General features: G+C 45.1%; 1 protein-coding gene across 4 annotated transcripts in view; it reads right to left on the bottom strand.

The window, feature by feature from the left end:
• LOC144483758 (uncharacterized) overlaps positions 1-19,343 on the bottom strand; it is a 60,154-nt gene that overhangs the window by 14,299 nt on the left and 26,512 nt on the right. For all 4 annotated transcript variants that reach the window (XM_078202469.1, XM_078202523.1, XM_078202403.1 and 1 more), the window contains exon 4: positions 74-204. In XM_078202469.1, coding sequence (XP_078058595.1) covers positions 74-204 — 131 coding nt within the window. The remainder of the gene's footprint in view (positions 1-73; positions 205-19,343) is intronic.

Here is a 19,343-nt window from a genome sequence, read left to right as displayed (position 1 = left end):
AATCAAAGAGCCAAATTACAGTCACTTACAAAGCTCTGTCTTTGTGCTGACAGAATATTTCATTATTACTCACCTGATCTGCTAGAATTGGATTTTTGGAATATATCCGGTGTAGGGCACTATGTGCAATGACACAGTAGGGACAGTGGTTATTAGCACTCGTGGCCACAATAATAAGTTCTCTATCTGCTTTGCTGAGATTACCTAGAGACAAATTAGAGGGGTCAGGGGGAACAGAAAGAGAAAAGTTCAAACATTCCCTTTAAAGGAATTAGACATTTCAACAGCTTGATCCAAAACAATTCACTTCCTGGTTATAATCACAAAGTCAAATTGAAGGTATGATTGACATGGCTGTCACCCTGAGACATGGTTGTAAGATAATCAAGACTCGGAACTAAATATACAAAGTTTATTAACTCCATAGGAATAACAGGGAAAATGGTAGGGTAGGAGTAATCTTAGTGGTTAAGGATGTAATCATTTAAATTACAAGGATATAACAAAATTCAGAAGGCAGAGACTTTCGAGGTTAAAATTAATAAACAGAAAATGACTTAAGACTTTATGGGAGTTGTATATTGGCCCCCAGGTAATAACAAATAATAGCTTTTTAAAAAAAAATTCATTCATGGGATGAGTGTGTTGCAGGCCAGCATTTATTGCCCATCCATTGTTTTCCTCAAGAAGGTGGGAGTGAGCCACTTTTGTGAACCGCTGCAATCCATGTGATGTTGGCACACCCACAGTGCTGTTAGGAAAGCAGTTTCAGGATTTTTACCCAGAGACAGTGAAGCTGGTATAAATCAGAGGGTTAAACAAATATGTAGTCAAAGCAATGGTTTTAATGGGGCATTTTCTCTTTCATATAAATTGGGATTGCAGACTAGCACATGACAAAATGGAAGCAACTTCCTTGAGTGTGTTCAGGATGATTTTCTGCACCAATAGGTCTTAAAACCAACAAGAAGATGTGCCATATTTGATATTGTAATGAGCAAACAACTAGATTTAGCCAACAGTCTAAAGGTGAAAACCATGAAACAATTAAGATTCTAGATTTAGGTAAGGCTGACTTCAATGCAATGAAAGAGACTGTCCACAATAAACTTGGCAAATTTGTTAATATGTAAAGCAACAAAAGATCAGGGAGAAGTGTTCAAAAACAGAATGTTTGTAATGCTTTGGGGCAAGAGTTCCACTTGCCAAAAACGCTATGAATGACTGAAGAGGTGAGAGATTGTATAAAATGAAAAGGAGCAAAACAAAATGTGCATAGGTCTTGGGTGAATAGGTGAGATATAAAAAAGCAAAGGATGACAAAAGAGAGTAGGAAAAGGAAATTTGCAAGTGTGGTAACTTGAACCCACAGTAAAGGTAGTCAAATGCATTGTCAAGAGAACAATCTGCTTTATATAATAAACTGACTAAGTTTACAAACGGCAAAAACTTAGCAAACAGTAAGAAACAGGAGCAACTAGTACACAGATCTTGCTTGCAGAATTCTCTCTTGCAGACCCAAAAGCCCCTCCAAGGAAGTCACATGCACAAATCTACTAAAAGACATCAGTAACATTTACGTAGACTGATGCTACTATAACACTCGAACACTGCTTTCCCCCTTAAATTTCAATTCCTCCATCAGGACAGAAATACAATGCAAGTAACAGCTCAATGATACGACAGTCTTTCAGGAGCTTTTGTGATTACGGTGTGATCTACGCAATACCACTTTCATTCATCAACCACTGGCAGATCTTGCATCCGTTGAACTGGATCTGTAAGCGTAGAAGGTGGCTGAGAATCTACATGTTAATGTTCTTCATCCACGCCCACAATAGAGTCTTTGCACTTCATATAAGGTCTCAACCCAACATCTCCCCCAACAGTCAGCCATCCCTGTATCAGAAATCCCTTGACTCGAAATAGAATATGATCTCTGCCTGTCCACTGCTTAATCTGCTTAGCATTCACTGGAGAAGGTTTAAGTCTCTCAAGTAAGAAAATGCAGGCGGCACAGTGGTTAGCATTGCTGATTCACAGTGCCAAGGACTGGGTTTGATTCCCAGCTTGGGTCAGTGTGTGTGTGAAGTTTGTTGTTCTCCCCGTGTCAACATGGGTTTCCTCTGCGTGCTCTGGTTTCCCCCCACAGTCTGAAAGATGTGCTGGTTAGATGCATTGACCCGAATATGTGTCAGACTGTGGCGGCTAGGGCAATTTCACAGTAACTTCATTGTAGTGTTAAAGTAAGCCTTACTTGTGACACTAATAAATAAACTTTACTTTAACTTTAAAACTACCTCAGAAGGAAACAAGTGCGCGGCACGGTAGCACAGTGGTTAGCACTGCTGTTTCACAGTTCCAGGGTCCCGGGTTCGATTCCCGGCTCGGGTCACTGTCTGTGTGGAGTTTGCGCATTTTCCTCGTGTCTGCGTGGGTTTCCTCCGGGTGCTCCGGTTTCCTCCCACAGTCCAAAGATGTGCGGGTTAGGTTGATTGGCCAGGTTAAAAATTGCCCCTTAGAGTCCTGGGATGCGTAGGTTAGAGGGATTAGCGGGTAAAAAAAAGGGATTCACGGGTAGGGCCTGGGTGGGATTGTGGTCGGTGCAGACTCGATGGGCCGAATGGCCTCCTTCTGCACTGTAGGGTTTCTATGATTTCTATGAAATAATGTCTTGGTTGGCAGACCCAGTATAGGGAGGAGACTTAACATGCCTGCGTTCGCTTTGTCCTTCCCTGCCCTGTACACAATATTGTACTAATAAACTGACAATGTAAGGGCCAACACCGTATTCTCGCTGAGGCCATGGGAGGAATACATTTTGAAGACTGAAGACTCAACGGCTTGAGGTCGGTACATTTGGTGAATGAATGACCATAGAGGGAGCCGATAGAATCCATTTACAGCCAAAAACAGTAGCTAGGCCTTCTTAGTCTAATTGTGAATATACCTTTTCAGCCTTTGTCAGCATACAAGATGCAAAACCAATGGGTTTTTCTGACCAGTCCTCCATTAAATGCGGGAGTACTGCCTCCACACCATAGGGTGTGGCACCACAAGACAGAATGAGTTCCCTGCCTTGATCAAAATGAACCAGTAATCAGGACCTGAACCCCAAGGTATTTATTAAAGTTTATTTATTTGTGTCACAAGTAAGGCTTACATTAACATTGCAATGATGTTACTGTGAAATTCCCCTAGTCACCACACTCTGGCGCCTGATCAGGTCAATGCACCTGACCAGCACATCTTTCAGAATGAGGGGGGAAACTGGAGCACTCGGAGGAAACCCACACAGACACGGAGAGAAAGTACAAACTCCACACTGACAGTGACCCAAGCCAGGAATTGAACCTGGGTCCCTGACGCTGTGAGGCAGCAGTGCTAACCGCTGTGAGGCAGCAGTGCGAACCGCTGTGAGGCAGCAGTACGAACCGCTGTGAGGCAGCAGTGCTAACCGCTGTGAGGCAGCAGTACGAACCGCTGTGAGGCAGCAGTACGAACCGCTGTGAGGCAGCAGTACGAACCGCTGTGAGGCAGCAGTGCGAACCGCTGTGAGGCAGCAGTGCGAACCGCTGTGAGGCAGCAGTACGAACCGCTGTGAGGCAGCAGTACGAACCGCTGTGAGGCAGCAGTGCGAACCGCTGTGAGGCAGCAGTGCGAACCGCTGTGAGGCAGCAGTACGAACCGCTGTGAGGCAGCAGTGCGAACCGCTGTGATGCAGCAGTGCGAACCGCTGTGAGGCAGCAGTGCGAACCGCTGTGAGGCAGCAGTACGAACCGCTGTGAGGCAGCAGTGCTAACCGCTGTGATGCAGCAGTGCGAACCGCTGTGAGGCAGCAGTGCGAACCGCTGTGAGGCAGCAGTGCGAACCTCTGTGAGGCAGCCGTGCTAACCACTGTGAGGCAGCCGTGCTAACCGCTGTGAGGCAGCAGTGCTAACCACTGTGCCACCATGTCGCCCGCATTATGAAGCCAGACTAGATCCCAGTAATTTTTCTATTTTGGTATAATCGTGAGGATAGGATGCTTCACTCCAGGAGTGATTCTATTAACAAATCAGGGATCTATCAAAACAAGTTTTTATGCATAACAGTTTAAATATAACTCAACAAAATAAAGCAGCTTAACTTTCAACAGTTGAACAAAAGTTAAAAAATGAAATGAAACAACGCTAATTTCTAACTTATCACTTTTAGTTCCAAATAAGCAACAGTCCTCAGACTCAAATGCCACTTTAAATACACAGTTAGCAAATCCAGGCATACCTACTATTACTTGGGTTAACACCCTTGAAGCTTTTAGAGAGGTTTTGATTGTCAAAGCACCTTGCAGGCTTCTGTCTTTAAAGAAACCCAGCCATAAGCTCAACAGAAAACTGTTTCTCTCTGCTACATAACTAGCTCCTCCCATCAACCACACATCTCGACCTTGTATACCGAAACCCATCTTCCATTCCTTTAATCAAAAAACCCCAAAAGATCTTTTCATTTATAAACAAAAAGCTATTAGCTCTCTCCTAAGTAAACCCTACATGGATAAAATGAGTAACTATCCTATTCTCCCAGCATCTGAGCTGCATTTCCTCCAGACATACCAACTGCCTAGAAAAAAAATTGAACTCTAAAACAGTCCCCTTAAACATAAAATGCCTCAGTAGCGCAGTATCACAGTAGATTAACTGATTGCAACAGCACTTTCATGTCCTCGAAAGTTTTTTGTGCTGACTCCCACTTCCATTTGGTTTCTTTGTGTAGTATATACAGTTGCATCAACACAGTTGAACGGTGTAGCAAAAACTTTCCATATTAGTTCACAAGGCCCAAAAGTGACCTGAGCTCAGACACATTCCTGGGCTGTGGAGCTTCCCTCACCGCTCGGACTTTCCCTTCCACAGGAGATAAGTCTTGTGTAGTGGCTGAGATACTCCACACTTTGTGCCTGAAAAATGCAATTGCTCCACTTCAGATACAGTCCTGCTTCTGAAAACCTTTTTAGCATTTGATTCAGATTGCTGAGATTCTCCTCCTCAGTCTTCCCTGTAATCAAGATGTCACCCAAGTAGACTGCTGCATGAGGAATGCCTCGCAACAGGTTGTCCATCGTTCTTTGAAAAATCACCAGACTGGGGGATACCCCAAAAACCATACGATTGTATCTGAACAGACCTTTAAGTGTGTTAATTGTAACGTACTGCTTAGCGTCCTACTCAAGCAAGAGCTGTTGATAGGCATAGCTCATGTCAAGTTTGGAGAACATCTTGCCTCCAGCAAGAAATTAAAGCAAATCTTCCACCCTCGGTAATGGATAAGCATCTAATTGGGAAACCTGATTAATTGAGAGTTTATAATCGTCACATACACAATACCATTATGTTTAAGGACAGGAACAATTGATGCTGCCCAACAAGAAAACTGAACAGGGTCAATGATTACAAGCTTTTGATGCCGCTCCAAATCCTCCTCCACTTTACTTGGCATAGGGCATTGCTCTGGACCTGAAAACGTGAGGGTCTACAAATAACTTCATTGCAGTAGCTCACAACATACCCAGTTCATCCTTGAAGACTTCAGGATACTTCTTAACAACATCCTCGATCACCCTAGTGTGCTTGATCTCACATTCCCACTTCAATAGAATTTTGCTAAGTCGGTAATGCCCTAGCAAACTAGGCCTCTTCACTTTAATCACAAGAAGGCGTCTCCTTGCTTCTTGTCTGTTGTGTGCAATATGCATTTCCAATGCTCTGAGTAATGATTTGGAATCTCTAGTGCATGGCCAAGGTTTGATATCTGCCTGAGTTAGGGATTGTGCTCGATTAGAGAGACAAGCCGACTTGTTTGTTTCTTCACTAATTACTGATGTGGAGGCTCCTGTGTCCACCTCCATCTTGATTTGCTCACCATCGATCACTACTGTGGTATAAATAGGCTTTAAAGCACCTCATTAACATTAAATGTGCTGTAAGCTTGCTCCTCTGCCTGCTCTGAGCTGACTAGGTGATGTGTTGCTGATTGAGGCTGCTTCGAATTTCAATTATCTTGCTCAGCCTTTGCCTTTTCCAGAGAAATCATGTACTTGGCCAGAGAAACGGGGCACAGTGCAAGAAACGGGCACACTGAAGCCTCAGACCCCAACCGTTCCACAGCTCGAATAGTGGGCAATGCTCTGGGGACCCAGGTTTGAATCCCACCATGGCAGATGGTGAAATTTGAGTTTAATTTTTAAAAACTGGAATTAAAAGTCTAATGATGACTGTGAAACCATTGTTGACTGTCGTAAAAACTCATCTGGTTCACTCTGTCCTTTATGGAAGGAAATCCATCATCCTTACCTGGTCTGGCCTACATGCGACTCCAGAGCCATAGCAATGTGGTTGATGCTCAACTGCCCTCTAAGCTGGCCCAGCCTGCGACACCCATGTCCCATGAATGACATGGATAATCCAGCGATTAGGTCCTCAATGGCAAGGGGTACTGGTCGATACACAGCACTAGATCTTTTGTTGTTTTGTCGTCACCGTAAATTCTTATAGAACCATTTAGTTTAATGACAGGAACGATTGGAGTTGCTCAATCGCTCGTGGTTACTGACTCCATCAGTGATTAATTTTTCATGTTCCATTTCAATTTTTGGCTTGAAAGTGTAAAGTACAGTTCTTGTCTTTAAGCATTTTATCTTAAGTCATGCCATGACTCCCGCCCATTTCCCTAAAGTCTTTTCAAATACCTTCTTGTATTTTTCTGTAATATGTTCTTGCCATCAACCAATTGGTTAATTGCTTGCCAATTTAGTTTGAGTTTGTTCACTCATGCTCTTCTGGAAGTGCACAAGTTTTCTTTCACAGCAAGAAATGGCAATTTTTCACATTGACCATTTGTTACACCATGATATAACTCGTTATTGGAACCACTTCTTCTGTTTAAGTTCTCAGGATTTTATCAGACAGCTTTAATGGTACATTCTTGAGCTTTTGTTAACATAAATTTTCAGAGATCATCTTCCATTTTAATTTCGTTCACATTCCATTTTGGAAAGACTCCAAAATCTGTGCATTACTGTGCATCAATAATACACCAAGTTTTAGTTTTTTAATTTCCATAGCTATCATGTCTTTCAGGGAATCTTCATTGTCTTTGGTTATTCTATAAACTTTTTTTTTGTGGCTTTGGGTGCTTTCTTGTGTTTACCCTGGTTCAAGGTTTCCGGATTCGGTCTGGTCCAACATGGCTTGGTTATGTGACCTTCCTTGCCACAATTACAACATTTGCTTTCTCAACACCAACATTCCTGTGGCAAATGCCCCAGCTGGGCACACCTACGACATACTTACCTGTTGAGAGATTTTCTTTTCTCAGTATTCATCTTGTGTATTTTGATACCAGCTCCAATTTGGGAAGCTTCTTCAGCTTCCATGGACACTGAAATCTCGATGTGGAGATGCCGGCGTTGGACTGGGGTAAACACAGTAAGAAGTTTAACAACACCAGGTTAAAGTCCAACAGGTTTATTTGGTAGCAAAAGCCACACAAGCTTTCGGAGCTCTTAGCCCCTTCTTCAGGTGAGTGGGAATTCTGTTCACAAACAGAGCTTATAAAGACACAGACTCAATTTACATGAATAATGGTTGGAATGCAAATACTTACAACTAATCAAGTCTTTAAGAGACGAAACAATGTGAGTGGAGAGAGCATCAAGACAGGCTAAAAAGATGTGTATTGTCTCCAGACAAGACAGCCAGTGAAACTGTGGGAGTTACAAATAGTGTGACATGAACCCAATATCCCGGTTGAGGCCGTCCTCGTGTGTGCGGAACTTGGCTATCAGTTTCTGCTCAGCGACTCTGCGCTGTCATGTGTCGCGAAGGCCGCCTTGGAGAACGCTTACCCAAATATCAGAGGCCAAATGCCCGTGACCGCTGAAGTGCTCCCCAACAGGAAGAGAACAGTCTTGCCTGGTGATTGTCGAGCGGTGTTCATTCATCCGTTGTCGCAGCGTCTGCATAGTTTCCCCAATGTACCATGCCTCGGGACATCCTTTCTTGCAGCGTATCAGGTAGACAACGTTGGCCAAATTGCAAGAGTATGTACCGTGTACCTGGTGGATGGTGTTCTCACGTGAGATGATGGCATCTGTGTCGATGATCCGGCACGTCTTGCAGAGGTTGCTGTGGCAGGGTTGTGTGGTGTCATGGTCACTGTTCTCCTGAAGGCTGGGTAGTTTGCTGCGGACAATGGTCTGTTTGAGGTTGTGCGGTTGTTTGAAGGCAGGAAGTGGGGGTGTGGGGATGGCCTTGGCGAGAAGTTCGTCTTCATCAATGACATGTTGAAGGCTCCGGAGGAGATGCCGTAGCTTCTCCGCTCCGGAGAAGTATTGGACAACGAAGGGTACTCTGTCCACTGTGTCCCGTGTTTGTCTTCTGAGGAGGTCGGTGCGGTTTTTCGCTGTGGCGCGTTGGAACTGTTGATCAATGAGTCGAGCGCCATATCCTGTTCTTATGAGGGCATCTTTCAGCGTCTGGAGGTGTCTGTTGCGATCCTCCTCATCCGAGCAGATCCTGTGTATACGGAGGGCTTGTCCGTAGGGGATGGCTTCTTTAACGTGTTTAGGGTGGAAGCTGGAGAAGTGGAGCATCGTGAGGTTATCCGTGGGCTTGCGGTACAGTGAGGTGCTGAGGTGACCGTCCTTAATGGAGATGCGTGTCCAAGAATGCAACCAATTCCGGAGAGTAGTCTATGGTGAGCCTGATGGTGGGATGGAACTTGTTGATGTCATCATAGAGTTGTTTCAGTGATTGTTCACCATGAGTCCAAAGGAAGAAAATGTCATCGATGTATCTAGTGTATAGCATCGGTTGAAGGTCCCGTGCGGTGAAGAAGTCTTGTTCGAACCTGTGCATGAAGATGTTGGCATATTGAGGTGCGAATTTGGTCCCCATGGCTGTTCCGTGTGTCTGGATGAAGAACTGGTTGTTGAAGGTGAAGATATTGTGGCCCAGGATGAAGCGGATGAGATGTAAAATTGCATCTGGAAACTGGCAGTTGTTGGCGCTGAGCACTGAGGCCGTTGCAGCAATGCCATCGTCATGGGGGATGCTGGTGTAGAGTGCCGAGACATCCATTGTGACGAGGAGCGCTCCTGGTTCAACTGCTCCATGTGTGCCGAGTTTCTGTAGGAAGTCCGTCGTGTCGCGACAAAAGCTGGGGGTTCTTTGTACAATGGGTTTCAGGATGCCCTCGACATAGCCGGAGAGGTTCTCGCACAGGGTCCCATTGCCCGATACGATGGGACGGCCGGGTGTGTTTGCCTTGTGTCTCTTCGGGAGGCAGTAGATATCTCCAACGCGCGTACTCCCCGCGTTGGAGATCTCTACTGCCTCCCGAAGATACACAAGGCAAACACACCCAGCCGTCCCATCGTATCGGGCAATGGGACCCTGTGCGAGAACCTCTCCGGCTATGTCGAGGGCATCCTGAAACCCATTGTACAAAGAACCCCCAGCTTTTGTCGCGACACGACGGACTTCCTACAGAAACTCGGCACACATGGAGCAGTTGAACCAGGAGCGCTCCTCGTCACAATGGATGTCTCGGCACTCTACACCAGCATCCCCCATGACGATGGCATTGCTGCAATGGCCTCAGTGCTCAGCGCCAACAACTGCCAGTTTCCAGATGCAATTTTACATCTCATCCGCTTCATCCTGGACCACAATATCTTCACCTTCAACAACCAGTTCTTCATCCAGACACACGGAACAGCCATGGGGACCAAATTCGCACCTCAATATGCCAACATCTTCATGCACAGGTTCGAACAAGACTTCTTCACCGCACGGGACCTTCAACCGATGCTATACACTAGATACATCGATGACATTTTCTTCCTTTGGACTCATGGTGAACAATCACTGAAACAACTCTATGATGACATCAACAAGTTCCATCCCACCATCAGACTCACCATAGACTACTCTCCGGAATCGGTTGCATTCTTGGACACACGCATCTCCATTAAGGACGGTCACCTCAGCACCTCACTGTACCGCAAGCCCACGGATAACCTCACGATGCTCCACTTCTCCAGCTTCCACCCTAAACACGTTAAAGAAGCCATCCTCTACGGACAAGCCCTCCGTATACACAGGATCTGCTCGGATGAGGAGGATCGCAACAGACACCTCCAGACGCTGAAAGATGCCCTCATAAGAACAGGATATGGCGCTAGACTCATTGATCAACAGTTCCAACGCGCCACAGCGAAAAACCGCACCGACCTCCTCAGAAGACAAACACGGGACACAGTGGACAGAGTATCCTTCGTTGTCCAGTACTTCCCCGGAGCGGAGAAGCTACGGCATCTCCTCCAGAGCCTTCAACATGTCATTGATGAAGACGAACATCTCGCCAAGGCCATCCCCACACCCCCACTTCTTGCCTTCAAACAACCGCACAACCTCAAACAGACCATTGTCCGCAGCAAACTACCCAGCCTTCAGGAGAACAGTGACCATGACACCACACAACCCTGCCACAGCAACCTCTGCAAGACGTGCCGGATCATCGACACAGATGCCATCATCTCACGTGAGAACACCATCCACCAGGTACACGGTACATACTCTTGCAATTTGGCCAACGTTGTCTACCTGATACGCTGCAAGAAAGGATGTCCCGAGGCATGATACATTGGGGAAACTATGCAGACGCTGCGACAACGGATGAATGAACACCGCTCGACAATCACCAGGCAAGACTGTTCTCTTCCTGTTGGGGAGCACTTCAGCGGTCACGGGCATTTGGCCTCTGATATTCGGGTAAGCGTTCTCCAAGGCGGCCTTCGCGACACATGACAGCGCAGAGTCGCTGAGCAGAAACTGATAGCCAAGTTCCGCACACACGAGTACGGCCTCAACCGGGATATTGGGTTCATGTCACACTATTTGTAACTCCCACAGTTGCGTGGACCTGCAGAGTTTCACTGGCTGTCTTGTCTGGAGACAATACACATCTTTTTAGCCTGTCTTGATGCTCTCTCCACTCACATTGTTTCGTCTCTTAAAGACTTGATTAGTTGTAAGTATTTGCATTCCAACCATTATTCATGTAAATTGAGTCTGTGTCTTTATAAACTCGGTTTGTGAACAGAATTCCCACTCACCTGAAGAAGGGGCTAAGAGCTCCGAAAGCTTGTGTGGCTTTTGCTACCAAATAAACCTGTTGGACTTTAACCTGGTGTTGTTAAACTTCTTACACTGAAATCTCAACAGCAAATTTTAGTAGTTAAAGAACTCTCGGTGAGCAACTGTCTTTGATTTGCTTTATTTGAAGTCTCCAAACAAGTCTGTCTTGCGGAGTTTCTTGGAGGGTCGGGCCAAACTCAACTCTTTGCTCGTGTCCATAGTATGGCTACATATTGTGGAATATTTTCACTCTCTTCTTGACTCCATCAACCAAATAATTCTTCAAGAGTCTTAGTCACTTTCTTGCAAATTTTTGCACCAGGTTTGGTGGGATGGACAAGACTTTATCAAAGATTGAAGGTTTTCCATCCTACTACTCAGGAAAGTTGCTATTTTAGTTTCATTCGGTATCCTGTTTTCAGCAAGGTAATATTGAAATCTCTCTTCATAGATACTCCATGATTCCAGATTCTCATTGGAAGATTCCATAGCGCCACCTTTTCTTGCCATTCCAATTACCAGTTCTTAAGTTGTAGTATTTTCTTTAACTTTCCTTCTCTCTAATTTATTTTCTCTTCCAATTTAATTTGTATTATTTCTGTTGTTGTTTCTTAAAAACAAATTTTTGACTGGACTACAGCTTTAAGAATTTTTTTCCTTTTTTGCAAACACCAATTTGTTTTAAAACCAGGAGATTTCAGCTTTAATTCTGCTTAATCTTGGTTACTATCACGTTATTTGCTTTTTGAGGAATTGTTTTCCAAAGAGCAAGTTTCTCTCTCTCCAGGAGTTTGAGGACCCGACACCGCAGCTTGCCTCGTATGAAGACACACACAGCCTCTCCAGCTCTGGGAAGCAAACTTCTTTTTACACAGCCTACTCCCTTATTTTTCTCACTTTGCTCATTTTCTTGGAGATTCTGAGCCGACCGATTTGGTTAATCGACTATTATTACCATCAACATGCTGGCTGATATAATTTTCCTATTTTCCTGCCTCCAACTGGGCGCTCCTGAGGTCATGATCGAGTAAAAATAAGGAATTGTCCAGAGTGCTTTTTATCAATTTTAAAATTAATATGCGCCCTTAGCAAAGACTGAAAACAAGGTGGAGTAGTCTCCCGAAAATTGATCCCTGACTCAAGATTCAGGTCTGAATTTTCTTCTGATTATTTTTCCTGGAAAACCACCTTTGTCATCAGTTTTAGCTTTTACTTTTGTATATTAAAGTGGTCAGGTCACTAACAGTAAAGATAAAAGAATGGAAAGTTTGCCACACATTGGTTACTTAACTAGTTTGTGCAGCTTTAATAGATCGGTGTTGCTTACTCGCAGTGCAGAATGGAAAAGAGGGAAAATCTCCAAAATGCCACTGATGATGTCACCATGTGACATGCTACATAGAGTTGCATTGGTTTACAATACAAAACACTTGTCAAGTCCCTAAGAATGTTATATGTTTTAACAAGAATACATGACAGGGAACATAGGTTGAGTCTACTCAACTACCACTGACAGATTCTCATCCCAATAATCAATCTAGTCAACTTTTGTTGTACTCCCTCCAAAGAAAGAAGATCCTTCCTTAGGTATGTAGACCAGGCAATATACAGTATAAGGGGTCTAGTTATGCTGCAGCTATATAAAACACCTAGAGTAACATGAACAGTTTAGGAAGAATATAGAATCAGAGAATGGTTACAGCACAGAATGAGTCCATTTGGTCTATTGTTACTTTGTTGGTCCCCCATCGGAGTAATTCAACAAGTGCCAATCCCATTTTTTCTCCATAGCGCAGCAATATTTTCCTTTTTCGATAATGACCCTATTTATTCCCTTTTGAAACCCTCAAATTACCCCATCTCCACATTACACTCTGGTGTGAAAAAGGTTTTCATGTCATGACTGCTTATTTTACCAATTGTCTTAAAATTTAGGCTCTCCAGTTTTTGATTCTTCCACCAATGGGAACAATTTCTCACTATCTACTCTGTCCACATCCTTCGTTTTTGAACACCACTATTAAATCCCCTTTCAACTTTCTTCTCTCCAAGAACAACAGTCCCAACTTCTCCAATCTTTCTACATAGCTGAAGTTCCTCAGCCCTGAACCATTCTCGTGAATCCTTACTGCACCCTCTCTAATGTCTCCACATCCTTCCTCAAGTGTGGTGCCCAGAACTGGATGCAATACTCAACCAGCATGGATTTCTAAAGAGGAAATCATGTTCAACTAACTTGCTGCAGTTTTTAGATGGTAACAGAAAGAGTCAATGAGGGCAATGCTGTTGATTTGGTATACATGGACTTTCAGAAGGCATTTGATACAGTGCCACACAACAGATTTGACAGAAAAGTTGTAACAGTAGAAATGTGGATACAAAATTGGCCGAATGATAGAAAGCAGAGTAAAGGTCAGGATTGGAGAATAGCCAATGTTGTTCCTTTGTTTAAGAAGGGTAGCAAGAATAATCCAGGTAATTACAGGCCGGTGAGCCTTGTATCAATGGTAGGGAAATTATTAGAGAGGATTCTTCGAGACAGGATTTATTCCCACTTGGAAATAAGTGGACGTATTAGTGAGAGGCAACATGGTTTTGTGAAGGGGAGGTCGTGTCTCACTAACTTGATCGAGTTTTTCCAAGGAAGTGACAAAGATGATTGATGAGGGTAGGGCAGTGGATGTTGTCTATATGGACTTCAGTAAGGCCTTTGACAAGGTCCCTCATGGCAGACTGGTGCAGAAAGTGAAGTCGCATGGGATCAGAGGTGAGCTGGCAAGGTGGATACCAAACTGGCTCAGTCAAAGAAGACAGAGGGTAGCAGTGGAAGGGTGCGTTTCTGAATGTAGGGCTGTGACAAGTGGCATTCCTCACGGATCAGTGCTGGGACCTTTGCTAATGATTTGGAGGAAATTGTAACTGGTTTGATTAGTAAGTTTGCGGACGACACAAAGGTTGGTGGATTTGCGGATAGCGATGAGGACCATCAGAGGATACAGCAGGATATAGATCGGTTGGAGACTTGGGCGGAGTGATGGCAGATGGAGTTTAATCCAGACAAGTGTGAAGCAATGCATTTTGGAAGGTCTAATACAGATAGGAAATATACAGTAAATGGCAGAACCCTTAAGAGTATTGATAGGCAAAGGGATCTGGGTATACAGGTACACAGGTCATTGAAAGTGGCAATGCAGGTGGAGAAAGTAATCAAGAAGGCATACGGCATGCTTGCCTTCATCGGCCAGGGCATTGAGTTTAAAAATTGGCAAGTCATGTTGCAGCTTTATAGAACCTTAGTTTGGCCGCACTTGGAATATAGTGTTCAATTCTGGTCGCCACACTACCAGAAGGATGTGGAGACTTTGGAGAGGGTACAGAAAAGATTTACCAGGATGTTGCCTGGTATGGAGGGCATTAGCTCTGAGGAGAGGTTGGAGAAACTTGGTTTGTTCTCACTGGAACGACGGAGGTTGAGGGACGATCTGATAGAAGTCTACAAGATTATGAGAGGCATGGACAGAGTGAATAGTCAGAAGCTTTTTCCCAGGGTGGAAGAGTCAATCATTAGGGGGCACAGGTTTAAGGTGCAATGGGCAAGGTTTAAAGGAGATGTACGAGCAGATTTTTTACACAGAGGTTGGTGGGTGCCTGGAACTCATTGCCGGGGGAGGTAGTGGAAGCGGATACGGTAGTGACTTTTAAGGGGCATCTTGACAGATACATGAATAGGATGGAAATAGAGGGATATGGTCCCCGGAAGAGTAGGGGGTTTTAGTTAAGTCAGACAGCATGATCAGCGCAGGCTTGGAGGGCCGAAGGGCCTGTTCCTGTGCTGTAATTTTCTTTGTTCTTGTTCTTTGATATCATTCAGGCTGGAGGAAGGTTTGTAGTGGTGTTCCCTTGGGGTCATTATTGGGATCCTTGCTTTTCCTGACATATATTAATGATCTAGATCTTTGTGTACAGGGAACAATGTCAACGTCTGCGGATGATACAAAACTTGGCGCATTGTAAACTGTGAAGAGGACAGTGTAAAATTTCCAAAATGACATAGATAACTTAGTAGAATGGGCAGATAGGTGGCAGATGAAGTTCAATACGGAGAAGTGTGAGGTGATGCATTTTAGTAGGAAGAACATGGAGAGACAATACAAAATAAAGGGTAAAATTCTTAAAGGGTGCAAAAGCAGAGGGACCTGGGTGTGCATGTGCATAGACTATTGGAGGCAGAACAGTTAATTAAGCAAGCAGTATTCTGGGTTTTATTAAAATGGACATAGAGTGTAAGAGCACGGAGATTATGTTGAACTTGTATAGAATAATAGTTCGACCTCAGCTAGTGTATTGCATCTAGTTCTAGGCACTGCACTTCAGAAGGATGTGAAGGCACTGCAGAGAGCACGGAAGAGGTTTACGAGAATTGTTGCAGGTCTGAGGAACATTAGTTATGAAGGTAGATTGAACAAGATGGGACTTTCTTTGAAGATAGGGCTGAGGGGAGATACAGTGCAGACATTAAAAATCATGAGGGTTTGATCAGAGTAGAAAGGGGGAAACCGTTCCCATTCATGAAAAGATTGACACCGAGGGAGCAGAGGCGAGGGAAGAGATTGCAGAACCTCTGGTGATGATCTTTGCGTCGTCGTTGGAGACGGGCGAGGTTCCGGAGGATTGCGGACGTGGTTCCTATATTCAAGGAAGGGAATAGGGATAGCCCAGGAAATTACCGACCGGTGAGTCTAACCTCAGTGGTTGGTAAGTTGATGGAGAAGATCCTGAGAGACAGGATTTATGAACATTTAGAGAGGTTTAGTATGCTCAAAAGTAGTCAGCACGGCTTTGTCAAAGGCAAATCGTGTCTTACGAGCCTGGTGGAGTTCTTTGAGAATGTGACTAAATACATTGACGAAGGAAAAGCGGTAGATGTGGTTGACATGGACTTCAGCAAGGCGTTCGATAAGGTCCCCCATGCAAGACTTCTCGAGAAAGTGAGAGGGTGTGGGATCCAAGGGGCTGTTGCCTTGTGGATCCAGAACTGGCTTGCCTGCAGAAGGCAGAGAGTGGTTACAGATGGGTCTTTTCCTGAATGGAGGTCGGTCACCAGTGGAGTGCTCCAGGGATCTGTTCTGGGACCCTTGCTGTTTGTCATTTTCATAAATGACCTGGATGAGGAAGTGGGGGGATGGGTTGGTAAGTTTGCCGACGACACGAAGGTTGGTGGTGTTGTGGATAGTTTGGAGGGATGTCAGAAGCTGCAGCGTGACATAAAAGGATGCAAGATTGGGCGGAGAAGTGGCAGATGGACTTCAACCCGGATAAATGTGTAGTGGTACATTTTGGCAGGTCAAATGTGATGAACGAATATAATATCAAGAGTAAGACTCTTAGCAGTGTAGAGGATCAGAAGGACCTTGGGGTCCGGGTCCATAGGACTCTTAAATCGGCCTCGCAGGTGGAGGAGGTGGTTAAGAAGGCGTATGGTGTGCTGGCCTTCAGCAATTGAGGGATTGAGTTTAGGAGTCAGGAGATAATGATGCAGCTTTATAAGACCCTCGTCAGACCCCACTTGGAGTACTGTGCTCAGTTCTGGTCGCCTCTTTACAGGAAGGATGTAGAAATTATTGAAAGGGTGCAGAGAAGATTTACAAGGATGTTGCCTGGATTAGGTGGCATGCCTTATGAGGATAGGTTGAGGGAGCTCGGTCTTTTCTTCTTGGAGAGACGAAGGATGAGAGGTGACCTGATAGAGGTGTACAAGATGTTGAGAGGTATAGATTGGGTGGATTCTCAGAGGCTTTTTCCCAGGGCTGAAATGGCTGCTACGAGAGGACACAGGTTTAAGGTGCTGGGGAGTAGGTACAGAGGAGATGTCAGGGGTAAGTTTTTCACTCAGAGGGTGGTGGGTGAGTGGAATCGGCTGACGTCAATGGTGGTGGAGGCAAACTCGATAGGGTCTTTTAAGAGACTTCTGGATGAGTACATGGGACTTAATAGGATTGAGGGTTATAGGTAAGCCTACATATAGGCCTAGGTAGGTAGGGACACGACCGGCGCAACTTGTGGGCCGAAGGGCCTGTTTGTGCTGTAGTTTTTCTATGTTCTAAGTCACATGATGAAAACTAGTTTCATGCAGCAAGCAGTTAAGGTTTGAAATGCACTGCCTGAGTATGTGGTGGAGAGAGGTTGAATTGAAACATTGAAAAGTTAACTCGACTTATCCGAAAAGAAAGAATTTGCAGGATCACAGAGAGAAGACGAGGTTAGTGGCACTTGGCAAGTTTCTCTATCAGAGAACTGGTCCTGACTTGATAGGCCTCTTTCTGTGATTCTGTGTCCATTTTATTCCATTTATTCAAGTCTACGGGAAGGTTGGCTAAGGCTACTGGAGAGACTTTAAACTAGAAAGGTTGGGGGGAGGGAATCGAAATGAGGGGACTGAGAGCGAGGAGGTTAGCTCGCAAATAGATAAGGAATGTAGACAGGGTAAGAGGGAGGTTAGACGAGTGAGGGAGAAGGGAAGTGCTCAGGCTGAAGGTCTGAGATGTGTCTATTTTAATGCCAGGAGTGTAGTGAATAAAGTGGATGAGCTTGGAGCGTGGATTGCTGCTTCGAATTGTGATGTGGTGGCCATTACGGAGACTTGGATGTCTCAGGGACAGGACTGGGTGCTTCAGGTGCCGGGTTTTAGATGTTTCAGGAAGGACAGGGAGGGAGGCAAGAGAGGGGGGGGAGTGGCACTGTTGATCAGGGATAGTGTCGCGGCTGTAGAGAAGGTGGACGCCGTGGAGGGACTGACTACGGAATCTCTGTGGGTGGAGGTTAGGAACAGGAAGGGGTCGGTAACTTTGCTGGGTGTTTTCTATAGGCCGCCCAATAGTAACAGAGATGTTGAGGAGCAGATGGGGAAACAGATCCTGGAGAGATGTAGGAATAACAGAGTTGTCGTGATGGGAGATTTTAATTTCCCAAACATAGATTGGAATATCCCTAGGGCTAGGGGTTTGGATGGAGAGGAGTTTGTTAGGTGTGTCCAGGAGAGTTTCCTGACACAGTATGTGGATAAGCCTACTAGAGGAGAGGCTGTTCTTGATCTGGTGCTGGCTAATGAACCTGGACAGGTGGAGGATCTCTCGGTGGGTGAGCATCTTGGGGATAGCGATCATAATTCTATCTCCTTCACGATAGCATTGGAAAGAGATAGGGTCAGGCAGGCTAGGAAAGTGTTTCTCTGGAGTAAAGGGAAATACAGTGTCATCAGGGAGGAAATTAGACGGGTAAATTGGAAGGAGGCATTCTTGGGGAAAAGTACCGAAGGAAAGTGGAGGATTTTCAAGGAATGTTTGTCTGGAGCTCTGCATGACAACGTTCCGATGAGACAGGGGGGTGTTGGTAGGGTACGGGAACCGTGGTGCACGAAGGTTGTGATGAACCTGGTAAATAAGAAAAGAGAGGCGTACAGAAGGTTCAGAGAGCTAGGAGGTGTTAAGGATTTAGAGGAGTATACGCGATGTAGGAAGGAGCTTAAGAAGGAAATTAGGAGAGCGAGAAGGGGTCATGAGAAGACCTTGGCGGGTAAGATTAAGGAGAATCCCAAGGCTTTCTACAAATATGTCAAGAGTAAAAGGATGAGATGTGAAGGCATAGGACCCTTAAAAGGTGAAGGGGGAAAAGTTTGTGCGGAACCGTTAGAAATGGCGGAGGTGCTTAATGAATACTTTACCTCGGTATTCACGGTGGAAAGGGATCTGGGTGGTTGTACTGCTGGATTGCGGAGGACAGAAAGGATCGAGCATGTGGACATAAAGAAAGAGGATGTGTTGGAACTATTGAATGGCATCAAGGTTGGTAAGTCGCCGGGACCGGATGGGATGTACCCCAGGTTACTGTGGGAGGCGAGGGAGGAGATTGCGGAGCCTTTGGCGATGATCTTTGCATCGTCGATGGAGACGGGAGAGGTTCCGGAGGATTGGAGGATTGCGGATGTGGTCCCTATATTCAAGAAAGGGAACAGGGACAGCCCGGGAAATTACCGACCGGTGAGTCTAACCTCAGTGGTTGGTAAGTTGATGGAGAGGATCCTGAGAGACAGGATTTATGATCATCTAGAGAAGTTTAGTATGATCAAAAGTAGTCAGCACGGCTTTGTCAGGGGCAGGTCGTGCC

Source organism: Mustelus asterias, chromosome 1 (assembly GCF_964213995.1).
Source record: "Mustelus asterias chromosome 1, sMusAst1.hap1.1, whole genome shotgun sequence".
Classification (NCBI taxonomy): Eukaryota; Metazoa; Chordata; class Chondrichthyes; order Carcharhiniformes; family Triakidae; genus Mustelus; species Mustelus asterias.
Note: the sequence above shows the minus strand (reverse complement) of the source record. Positions and strands in the feature narration are given on the sequence as shown.